This window comes from Thermobia domestica, chromosome 9, assembly GCF_964235325.1.
Source record: "Thermobia domestica chromosome 9, izTheDome1.hap1.1, whole genome shotgun sequence".
Taxonomy (NCBI): domain Eukaryota; kingdom Metazoa; phylum Arthropoda; class Insecta; order Zygentoma; family Lepismatidae; genus Thermobia; species Thermobia domestica.
The window spans coordinates 88114508-88127798 of NC_137462.1; the positions used below are offsets into that span (position 1 = coordinate 88114508).

Sequence of the window (13291 nt, forward strand, 5' to 3'; positions counted from 1 at the left end):
TGCATGCCGGGAGCTTCTGGATTTTGTTGTATCTTGGGTTGTTATATATTGGATTTCAGTTGTAAATTCGAAGAAGTTTATCAGTGTGTTTGAATGGTAATTGTAAGCAAAAATGTTTGTATACAATATGCATCTTCGCGTTGTACTCGAGATGTGGATGGAAATATACACTTATAACGCAGTATGTACAAAGTAAGAAAATACAACTTAACAGGAGTGAAATGCACGAAAGCTAATTAGGAATAAAACATAATACCTTAACTGCTTTCGACAAACAATACAGTAAAATTACGAGTCAGTATATTTCGTATTTAACTGTACATCAACAGGAACACGAAAGGATGATTAGAAACCTTGAAATAACCGCAACTTAACATATCATGATCACCGTAACGAGTGAAAATAGTGAATACCACAGAACATATCACATTAGTGGTTCGATGACATCATCAGCGTTTGAGGGCTGAGAGATATTTCTATACATCGATCGATATTTTTTCTGTACCTAAGTACTTTTCATACTGCGATTTTTGATATTTTTCGTCTAATACAGTATATAAAAATAGAATTGATCTTTTGTAGGATCGCATCACGCGAAACCAGCTAAACCATGTGAAATAAATTTCGGAATATAACTATCATTTACCTTGAACTGGGTTTTTATCATTTGGCTTCGATTAAAATGAGACTTTCGGTATATTCGGTACCGAAATATGAGTTTATATTCAATATATTAAACTTTTTAGTTTAATATCCGACGATTATGCCATTTAACTAAATGATTGTAAAATTAACTATTGTGCTCTCCCGGGAATCGAACCCAGGACCAAGTGCACCAAAGGTACACGCGCTAGGCACAAACCAGCGAAGAGGGACTGCATGGCTTAAAAATTCTCAATGAGTGTTGATGCGAACGATAGCTCTATCCACAGTCATTTTAACGAAGGAGTGAAGAATTTCTCTGATCGTTTATATTTTAAATAACTCTTACGGAGCCATTGTTCATTTTGGTTAAAAGTAGGACATTTAGACGTCCCATTCGAGAATCAGAAAAAGTGAGACAGCTGCTAAAACGGAACATTTGGTCACCTTAGGTTCTTTAGATTTGTCTGCCGTTCAAAGAACTGAGATTACTGATCATTCTACTAATGGTTAGAAGTTGTTTCACATTGCTAGAATTTGATTTGTGATTTGAAATTTTATTTGTGTGCTAGAACTGTTAAGGAGTGACCGGATCGTCATGCGGAGAAGGGAGAAGGAGAATGGACTAGTTCAAATCCAATAGTGGAAGATCGCAGACAACATCAGCGGCCTAAAATAAAGCTCTAGTTGAAGAAATAAGGAACCATCCTTTGCGTCGTCTTCTGTCTTCAAGGACAAAGCAGTTGAATTAGCATGTTCACACAAGACTGTAATGCTATGCATTATTGCAGCTTAACTCCATTACTCATTTCAAGTCATGAGACATCCACGTTCAGTCGGACTCTCGTCTAATCCAGATATACTACGAAAAGCTTGACGAAGGTTATCGTAAGATATATTTTCTAAATCACAGTGACGGAACTAAATTCATTTATTCATCCTCGATTGGGTTCTGGATGACTGGAAAACCTTACATACATATATCCTGTATTTCACGAACTCCAAATATTTCCTTACGAAAGTTATCGTGGAACATGCTTTTTGATGGATAAAGTAAATCCATCCCTTATTCTTTACTGGAGATTTGCATGTATTATATATTGTTGGAAAGGCCACACCGAGTACACCTTACATATGAAATATATCGCTTGAATAGTGCCTGTAGGGGGCGTGGCGATCATTTGAAGATTTAAACAAGGCATGCTCCGAAACATCAGAAAACGTGGACCAAATAGGAAGCTATGATGTAATTATTTTGAGACGTGATATATATATATATATATATATATATATATATATGTGTGTGTGTGTGTGTGTGTGTGTATGTGTGTGTGTTTAAAAGGTAGCTGAATACGAATCTGACATCAAATATTTACAAATTAAAATGGCGGATCCAACATGGCGGACACAAAATACAAAAAACAAGCTATGGATCTGAAATAAGGTATATGGAGATATTCGACGTCGGTGTCTATGAATCGGATGCCAAAGTGTAAAATTCAAAATGGTAGATCCAAGACGACGGACAAAATATAAAATACTGCTATGGAACTGAAAGCGGGTAGGTAAAGGTTTTCGTGGTTGCGAAGTACGAATTCAGTGTTAAAAGTGCAAAATGCAGTATGACGGATCCAATATGGCGAACAAATACTGCAAAAGATATGTACAGAACGGACATATGTGATTTTTACATACGTAGTAGAAAAATAAGTATAGTATATAACGGAGCAAGTAGGAGCAGTTGATGTTCTACAATAAACAGGAGTGTGGTTTGATATACAATGATGCCAAATTTGAGGCTCGAAGTGCAGGGAAGTTTTTGTAGCGCACATGAAATTTTTGTGATATGAACAAATTGCAATCATAGACAATAATTATTTTCTTACCAAATCCCTCCCCCGCCCCCGAAGAGATACGCGGGGATCGCATGTGTTATATACCGTTGCAAGGCTCGCACCGGGTACACTTTACATCTGTAACATCTCGCTTGCTTGGTGCCTGTAGGGTACGTTGTTATTATTTGAAAATACCATCTGAACAATGACAGTGGAATGTGCGCGTTGAAGTTTAAGACATCGTTATGCTTCCACAACTGTCTTTCCGGTATCACATTATGTCGTGTACACTTGTGAGCCATATGCTTGACAAATGTCCACTCTCATGAGTAGGGATGGTACCGACACCGAGACTAGTCTCGGTCTTGTCTTAAACTCGAGACCGAGACCGAAATGTGCTTTTCCAAATCGAGACGAGACCGAGCCCGACCTTGTCTGGATACCATCTCTACTCATGAGGGCTTTCCGCAAACTTATTCTCCCCACCAGCATTGGTATGAAGGTGAGTGATGGTTATATCCTCATTTTGATCCAATTTCAGTCGACATTGCATCACCCCATGTTTAAGTATGCCTGGTACAATCCGCGGCAAAAAACCTGCAACATGAGGATGTAAGTTTATTGTGAAACTACGCCTAACAGCACAGGGAATGAACATAACCTCTAAGTGGAACGAATCACGCCAGATAAACCTCGGCCTCCTCCCGTGCACACTTATTTTGGAGCAAAAGACTTCGTCATTTCACAATAAACTTATATGCTCATGTTGCAGGTTTTTTGACGCGGATTGTACAAAGCGGTTTTTGATGTATCATATGTTTCATTTTAAGGTGTCAAGGGCATTAATGTTTCTTTCGATGAGCCCATTTGCCATAACTGCAAGCAGAAAGAATCCTGCATTGCATGTTCTGATGTATTTTGTCGTAAAACATACGTCAATTCATATCCTTGAATAATTATAATACTGGTATTAAATTTTAGAGGTACACTATTTAATAAAATCCATATATACTTCTTGCAGTATTCTAGTTGTGACGATAGTGAAGAATCCGACGATAACGAAGATACCAACGAACCTGTTCTAGATGTCGAAGAGCTAGGTAACATGGTTCAGCAAATGAAGAAACAAAAAATGATTAAACAAGAAAAAACTGTTAACATTTTACCTGACATGATTACACCAGTATTAAGAGAAGCTTTAACAAAGCAAGGTTACAGACTCATTGGTACACATTCTGGAGTCAAACTGTGTAGATGGACAAAAGTAAGTGAAATAAGTGTGAAGTTGATGTTTTTTTTTTTTTTTTTTTTTTTTTTTCCTCCAAATCTTTTAATCGCTGTATGAGCTTTGGTATTCTAGAAATTAGAAACTAAAGCGTTGTCATGTTAAAGATGTTGTTCCTTAGAATTTGTTTTTCGTATAAATTACCTGATTTCATTTGTTCTTTTTCTTGTGTGTGCGTGTCTGTGTCATTTAAAGATAGTAGAAGCTAAAACGCTATTGACAGAGGACATTTCATCGCATGTACTTTTTTGAACGTAACAATACAATTGTGAACAAAAAAGAAAAAAAAATGAACACCCACTTCTCTTTTAGAAGCTTTTCTTTCCAGGTGAGAATCTAGATAACATGGAAACACAGTTCATTCAAGCTTAGCTTTGAAACCAGATACCTACGGGTAAGAGTAGAAAGCTCCCGAAACAAAGATGATGTTTAAAGGTTTTTGAAACATGACTATACGTAACATGATACACAACAACGACAGAGAATAAAGCTTATAAGAGCTATATTTAAAAAAACACAAAGAAATGCATTTGGTGGTCCTTACAAATTGAGAGAAATAGCCTACAGATAAATTTATAATCACTTCGTTATACGCAATAAATAGAATAGTTGTAGTTTCATCTAAACTATCTAGAATCGATATCTACTTTAGTTTTATAAATTGTAATAGGGAAACTTGTACTAAGGAAATTGTAAGAAGGAAATTCCTTATGGGTTTAGGGGTAAACAATGTTTTCTTAATTTTAATAGCACACTTGTTATTATAAAGAGCTCACGTGTTTGTCATGTTATAATTTAATTTCTTGCTGCTGGCTCCTTCCAACACCAGGGTCTGCCGTAGACATTCTTTCTAGTTTTACATTGCATTCTAGTGAGTTACATTACAGGTAAGTACCTGGAAGAAGTAGGTGTTATATTATGGACGGAAAAAAATTATTTTGTTCTCTGGAGGCGGGTAACTGTAGTCAAGTCAAATAAGGAATGGAAATTGTAATTTAAAAATAATTGTAGAGCTCGATAAGTTGATATGAGATTTTTAAATTGCATTTCTAGTGTTTAAGTGATAACTACCGATATATTTTGAGCTCCAAGTAGTTTATATCTTTATTTTTCAGTCAATGCTTAGAGGACGAGGCGGTTGTTACAAACATACATTTTATGGTATTGAAAGCCACCGCTGTATTGAAACAACTCCTAGTTTAGCATGTGCCAACAAATGTGTCTTTTGTTGGCGACATCATTCGAATCCCGTTGGCACTGAATGGAAGTGGAAACTTGATGACCCAGAATCCATTTTAAAAGGAGCTTTAGAAAACCATTACAAAATGATTAACCAATTTAAAGGTTAGTTTTTTCTTAATAGTTGCTAAACTGCATTTCTCTTTTTACTTCAAGACTACAATTGACGCATGTTTAATCACAATATTAAAATGATGAGCAGAAATACTAATTCTGTTGATTGTGTCTAAGATTTTTACTGGACGATTCCGGCCACTAATACAGTGTTGCCTTGTTCACCAGGTAAAATACTCATATTAAGATCGAATCACTATACACACATTTTGCACTTTTAGTGCAAAAATTCGTTGTTGGAAGACCTCTTGTTATACTGGTTGTTTATATAGAAAGAAAGTTACGGTATTTTTTTGTGAAAGAAGGGACAATTAGCACTAACACCGTGAGAAACCTGCGAAACACTAACAACATGTGAGAATCTCTCGTAGGCTGTGCTTCTTTAGGAGAGATTTTCACATTTTGGTAGTGACTATAGGACTCTTACAGTGTTAGTGTTAAATTATTACGTCTTCCACAAAGAAATTAACGTAATAAATTTTTCTACTAATCAATTAGCTTAACAGGTCTCTTTCCAACTGTGAAATCTTGCACTAAAAGTGCAAAATGTGTGTATAAAGTGATTCGATTTTAATGTAACATTCCAGATGGACAAGGTCACAGCTTAAATGGCCGAAACTGTTCAGTAAAACTTTTACAGACACAATCAATGAAATTACTGTTCCAGCTGTCATTTTTATAATTTGCATTTTCTGTAGGTACTAGATCATTTGTCAAAATTGATTTACAAAATACCAGATTTATATTTTTTTCAGAGCTTAGGAGCGGAGCAAATTATCATCGCTAATATTGTATTTTTTAAAATGCACATTATATCATATGACATCTTTTAATATGTTTAAAAGAAGAAAAGGTTAATTTCAAGACAAGCCCAGCCTGAGACTCGCAACAACCCTGTGTCTTCATCCACACAATACAAGCAGTCTCATCCAGTTCTCAACCTTCTTTCGCGTTCCTCATGACGAATCAGTTAGTCTAAACTCCATAACAACTTATTTTCTTGTGTTTGCAGCTTATACTGCCAGTGTTACTGATCAATCACACCTATGAACTTAACAATTTTCCTCACACAGAAATTCATCTTCAGAAATTCCTTCCATGTTCTTCTAAGAACTCTCTTCCTATCCTAGAGCTGTCTCCTATAAAGATACCTATTCTTATTTCCAAAGAAATTGATGAACCCAATTTCCCAAATACTTTTCAAGCATACTATAGTATTACATCTGCCGAACGCAGAGCAATCTCGGCGCTGTGTTTTATTTTTGCCGTCATTATCAAGCCCGTAGATAAGGTATTTGAGCGTTTTATTTATTTATTTATTTATTCCGCTAGAAGGGGAAGAAAGGTGAGGGTTTCAATTGTTATAATAGCTATACTTCAAAATGCCTTAAGGTTAGAGATATGTTAGGAATATGAGAAGTGCGAGGCCATAGACCGAGGAAATGAGGGGATCTGAGGACTAAGCCCCTAGCTAGCCAAAGGCTAGTTTACATATATATTGGGTGTATCAGAAATCCGGGCCCATAGGCTAACTTTGTTATGAGTAAAGATACTAGAGAATGGAAAAAGAGTAAAGTTATTGGAAATTAGTGATTTTCAATCTAAAACGCTGGAATTTTTCCAATTGCATCAGCCTCTTGACCTGTACAGGTAAGGTTTCCTATGTAAAATGAAAAAGCAACCGTTGCCAGTTCAGTAGACTATTTTCTCGGGCCCTCACTACTTCAACAATACAGCATTCTTAGGAAGTTGATTCAAGATGTTCAAGATCCCTTCATATAACAATGTACACATTTCCCGTGTCAGTTTTATGTCAGTCAGTCCCGTGTTCTTATGTTCAGTTCGAACTGCGTGTTTAACTAGAAACGTTGTTTTTTCATTTAACATAAAGCGCCTTACCAGTGAGAAGCCCAAAAGCTTGTGTGATTGAAAAAAGAATCCACAATTTTAAACTAAAGACCACCTCTTTCCAACAACTTTCTTCTCTCTTCATCTTTTCGTATCTTTACTAGTAACAGTTTTCCTATGGCCCCGGACTTTTCATACATCTGGTATATATATATATATATATATATATATATATATATATATATATATATATATATATATACGGGAGTCAGTGTGCAGACGAACAGTGAAATTTACATCGTTTTATGGGTTGTGACACCAGGAAGTTGAGCTCTCAACTTATTTGTGTTTCAAACCTCTGTACTACCGTGACGTGGAAACAATCCCTAACATATGATTTGAGAAGTCCCAATAAAATATTTACAAAATATTTTTGTGCGTAAACCGTGGAAATACTTTCCAAAATTAACAATTTATACAGGCAGTATAAGTGGTAATTGTCCGGGTTCGATTCCTTTCGGGATAGTTCGAATCTCACGTTAGTGTGTAGGTTCTCGTCTCATATAGCCTCGCTGCTAAACGGGACGCTCAACTCATTAAGTGGTTATTTTAATTTGTGTTATGTTTTAGGTGTTCCTGGTGTTAAGACTGACCGTTTGGCCGAAGGGTTTGATGCTAAACATTGTGCCTTATCGTTAGTTGGCGAACCCATAATGTATCCAGAAATAAATAAGTTTGTGATGCTACTTCACACTCGAGGAATCTCATCGTTTCTTGTGACCAATGCTCAATTTCCGGAAGCTATCAGGTTAATACAATTATATTCAGTCTGTTTAAGTTCACTTTTTATTAATAAAAAATAATAGGCGTTCTTCTAATATTCAGTTTTTATGGGTAATTTCAAAATTTCGTATTCAAATCTTTAGTATAACTGGTATTATAAATGACTTTTGTACATTTTTTAAGTTATATATACTAAAAAAATTCTTAAATATAATCTTAACTTTGTGAGGTAGAAAATATTACTTATTCTGTAATGAATTTTCAAGTTTAACCTTTTAGATTCTTTATTTTTTATTTTTTATTTTTTATTGTTTACATTAATTGAATGTCCTCTATAATATTTATGCTATATGGGGCATAGGGTTAAAGTTTTATTCAGAGTCGAAATTTTTTATATATATACTCACATATATGTCTTCTCATATGTTCGATTTCTGTACCAAACCACAGAAATCGAACCCTGATCTCCAATACCAAAGGCGGGAACACTTAACCATTTGGTCAAGATTCATCTCTTTTCATTTGAAGTTAAGTGACACAGAAAATGAGTATTTTCACACTCTCTAAATGTTACAGTCTGTTATGAGGTTATTGTGTTGTTTATCATGTAGTCATTATTGTTTAGTTTCGAAATAGTGTCATTTTGATAGTTGTTGGTGTTTGTTGTGGGTTCTCAGAGAGAGAGAGAGAGGGCTCTGGAGAAAATTGTAATAAAAGAGGGATACTGATGTATGAGAAATATAGTAGATTTGTATCTTGCTATCAGAAATAAATATTAAGTGTGTGACTATTTTGATTCTACTATTAGGCAGATCTGACTTCCCAATGATACGTAATTTTATCACGTATGCAATTTTAAAAAACTTAGATTAGTATTCTTACATTAAGATACAGGAAAGCGGGAAGAACTTAACAAAAAATAACAGTAGCTGCACATAACTGGTGCAATTTGTTGATTGAACATACATTTTAAAGGAGTGCTCAGCGATAACTAGATTTTATTATTTTTGAACACATGAAAATTGATATAAGAAGAATCGAAGCATTACTCGTATCAAAAAATTTGAGCAGCTATGTTATGCTTCAGTGATTGCGGAAAATGGAGGATATCAGCTTTTATGTCTGTGGTAGAACAAAGGGTGTGTGATATGTGATGAGTTGAAGGGTATGTGCTGACCCGTTTTACCATCGTCTAGGATATTTGCTAAATTGAAACAGATAATTTATGATCAGCACGGAGTAAATACCAATGAAAGCCCGATGTAAATTGCAGAGACTAACCCCAGTACAGCAGGCCATTATTCTACTTGTGATGCAATTGCGAAAACAAACATCTTTTCGTAATTTTAATCAGTGTCTTGATCATTAACTATGCGACGAATTAATATATGAAATAGGAAGTGAAAATTGTACGACGACAGAAAGAAAAGAAAGAAAAAGCTTTCTGCAGCAGTATAATTGTAATATATGATATGTAGCTAACATGTTTTCGGCCCAAGCTCTACCAATCTAGTTAATTATTTAGAATAGAAAAGTGTAGTACGGAAGATAGTGCATTTCCTTTTTCATCTTCAACATACAAATGTTACTAGCGACTACCATTAACGAGTTTTAAATGTAAAAGGTTTAAACGATCACTCCCCAAAAGAAAATGTCCTGTTTTGGATAAGGAGAGTTTTTAAAATGCTGGCAGAGATCACTTTCCTTAATTATGTGATGAAAGTAGTATGGATGAACTACATTTTAAACAATCAGTGGTTCAAAACCTGCAAGGTAATGTAATACAAACAACACATGTTAAAGAACGGGCTGAAATTGTTTTAAGAAATTAGTATGTGAATACTTGTAATTCACAGATTAATAAAAAAGAGAGCTTTAGTGGAGTGTAAGGAATAATGAAGACAGCAGATTTAACGACGAGAGTTTCAGATAGATTTTAGAACATAGCAGTTGTTTTGAGTGATTCTTTGGGGTCACACCCCAGAAACTCAGATAGTGCAGCATGGTGAATAGAAATTACTGAGCAATTCTACCCTTAATACGGTACTAACAACAGTAGAATAAAAACAATCTTACTTTAAGCAATGATTTCAATTCAAGAATTTTGAACATAAGTGGGGTGTTTGGCAAGTGAAATCAAGAACCAAAAGGAACGTTAGGTTCTGAGAAATACAGAACAGTCGAAAGAAAAGGAAAACAGATATACCAAGAGATGAAGAGTACTAGTTTTTTGAAAGCAGGAATTAATGCTTAACTTGTAGATGTTAGTTATCGAGAGGAATTTAAAAAAAGTCAAATTATATAATAAGTTAAAGAAATAATTGATAGAAGTAAAGGATGAGTTAAGGATAAATAGTTAGCACTTAGAGAATCAGGATGAAGTAATTTTCTGGAAAGCTCGAAGAAAGTTATTCGTTAAACCTAAGTGAGGCAGAAAATGGTCATTAAATTTGACACTTAATCTAAATGTTACAGGTACTGTTGTAAGACTATGCAATTCTCGAAATAGTGTGATTTGAGTAGTTATTCGAGTTTATTGTCGGTTTTCAGACAGACTTTGAGAGAATTAATTATAGAAAAGTAGGATAACATATGCCAATAATATAATAAGAGTTGTGCCGTGCAGTCAGAAGCAAATGTTTAATGTGAGATTAGGCTTAGGTCTGACTTTTCAGTAGTAGTCTAAGCATATAGGTAATAGAGAGAAAATTACAAGAGGTGTCCTTCTTCTTAAGATACAGGAAAAGTGGAAAAGTTTAACAAAAGTTAACACTAGATCACTAAGTTCAATTATGTTTTAGAGTATAGCGAAATAAGTAGTGGGATGAGGAGACCCATAAATATAGCAAGTAACCGTAAAAAGCACGACTAAGGTACAAACTTCTTTTTTTTTTTTTTCATAAATGATGAACTATAACTTACTGGAAACTACGTCAGATGTCCGGTTGGCAACGGATAGGCGGCGATCGCAGCACCACCACGAGTGATGTAGCGCATTTAGTTTGTGAAGTTAGTAAGATTATTGGTAATAACCCCGTAGAGGAAAGTCGAAAAGTTGTTTATTTGTTGAGTTTTGGATGGAAGCCAAAGTCACATGGAGCTAAATCTGGAGAATAAGTCGGGTGCGGTAGAATACGGACTCTACTTTCCTAGAAACTTCAAAGATTTCGCTGCTGTATGTGGCCATGCATTGTCGTGATGAAGAAAGCAAGTCTTCTATTGGGCAGATCTTTAAGCTTCAAAGACACTCGGAAGACACAAAGTAACATACCACTCTGCTATCACTATACGTCGATCATTTAACTGTATAATTTAACTTAATAATACATGGCCTGTCTAGATAATAATAATAATAATAAAAAAGATGCCACCATAAATTAACCCACACTCCGTGCTCGGCGTAACTTCTAAATGTTTAATTGTGAAAACCATACTGTCGACTGTTATTTTGTTTCGGGATCAAAGTTGTAAACCCGTGTTTCGTCACTTGTGACGAAATAATAAATGTCTTTATTTTGTCCCTGCGAAAATTTTTTTTAAGCATATAGCAGCACCACTCTAAGTGGTCACGTTTTTGCTCAGGGATAAGCACATGTGGAATCCAGCCACTTCAATGCTTGGAAAGGCCGAAGTAATCTTTTATTATGGACTGGACTACAGTCGATCCAATTTTAAGGGTTGAATGAATTTTCCCGTATCTGATATGGAGATTCACAAGATTTCTTACTACTGCGACATTTTCATCGTAACTGCGATGCTAGGACGTCCAGAGCGAGGCTCATCTGTCAGGCTTTGTCGGCCGCGTTTAAATTCCACAAACTAACTAAAAATGGTTGCGGGTGGAGAGGCAAAATCCCTTAAACACTTTTCTAAATGATCATGGCACTACTCTTCTGTTAAACTATGCGTAACATCGTAAAAGATCATTGCACGAAAATCACATGGCTCGAGCATTATTGTTGCCAACTGGCAGGCTCAACCTACAGACACTTCTAACCCTTTAATTTTTAAATAAACAAACATGCAACCTTACAGTTATATCTTTCATCAGTAGAGGGCATACACTTTTAAACGTGATACGTTTCGTTACGGCAACACTATTTGTATTTCAGTATCTAAGAACTTCAGCATGTCCCTCGTATTATATATATATATATATATTTTCATGTTTTAAATTTTGCGGATATATTTTCCATTATCATTATTTTACTCGTGTATCTTTTTCTTATTTTGATAAGATCAATTGGAAGCTTTAGTTCTGTGTTATTTTTCTCCATAATTAGTATAAAATAAAAAATATTATAAACAATTTTTGTAATTTAAATCAGTATGTCAAAGTATTACACAGTTTTTCTTCTCTTCGAATAATTCTATTCAAGCACAGTATATTGTTTTGTTAGAACTTACATATCTATCTATCTATCTATCTATATAGATAGATAGATAAAAATAATTAATTAATTAATTACCTTGTGTTGCGTCTTGCTTGTTTAAAATGGTTTGTAGTATACTTTTCATGACTTGTTTATTTGTGTATTTTTTTCTTTTATGTGACGAATTCAAGGCTTTGGCTATGGTCTCACTTTTATCAATAAATAAATAAATAAATAAGTACATAAATTATTATTATTATTATTATTATTATTATTATTATTATTATTATTATTATTATTATTATTATTATTATTATTATTATTATTATTATTATAGTACGCACTGATAATAGAATATTTTCTCAAATAGGAGCAGGTCATTTTCTTGTGTTCATATATTGGTCTTGTGGATTGTAAGATTAATATTAATATAAATTATAAGCTTTAGGTTTAATTTTAATTGATGTCATATGTTTTCAAAACAAACACAGTAACACAGCATTTATTTTCGATTTCTTTTATTTACTGTTCATTGACCATTGACCTTTATTCTTAACTAAATGTTACTATTATAAAATGAAACAGAATAAAAGTGTTAATCAATTGAAGTAGAGATTTAAACTAATTACCGTCAGAGAACTATTTTCATCTAATGTGACGGAAAGGGGAAGGAATGGAAGGAGAATTGAGTGGGAACGTCCATGAGATTTTTTTTAAAACTCGTAACTGACATCGTTCTAAAACTACATATGTAATAATTTAGTATCACCTATATATCCCATCCTATTCTTTTCAGATGTAGGCTTTTTTTTTTTTTTTTTTTTTTTTTTTTTTTTTTTTTTTGTAAGTAACTCCTAACAATAAAAAGTACTGCTGTTATGAAAAATGCACTGTTGAATAGCAATAAAGTAACTAGTAGTCGTTTTCAAGACACATCATATAGTGCCAAAATTTCATTGCCCGTCAATGACGTCGCCTTGAACTAAGTACTAAAATTTCTAGACTATAAGTTATTACTTTTCTGTTTTTCTTGCTAATTTTTATTCTTTAATGTCTCCACGTTACCAACAAAAATTCAAAAGATGGTAAGGATCGTAATGAACACCTGCAAGGTACTCACGAATACACGTTAAGTGTTCTTACCTTCAGTGCAGGAGATCTAAATTTGATCT

The 13291-nt window shown here is 34.2% G+C and overlaps 1 protein-coding gene across 3 annotated transcripts in view; it reads left to right on the forward strand.

Annotated features, from left to right (window-relative positions):
- LOC145694828 (S-adenosyl-L-methionine-dependent tRNA 4-demethylwyosine synthase TYW1-like) overlaps positions 1-13291 on the forward strand; it is a 101176-nt gene that overhangs the window by 58590 nt on the left and 29295 nt on the right. For all 3 annotated transcript variants that reach the window (XM_081771490.1, XM_081771492.1, XM_081771491.1), the window contains exons 6-8: positions 3499-3741; positions 4878-5106; positions 7594-7771. In XM_081771490.1, the coding sequence (XP_081627616.1) occupies positions 3499-3741; positions 4878-5106; positions 7594-7771 (650 nt within the window). The remainder of the gene's footprint in view (positions 1-3498; positions 3742-4877; positions 5107-7593; positions 7772-13291) is intronic.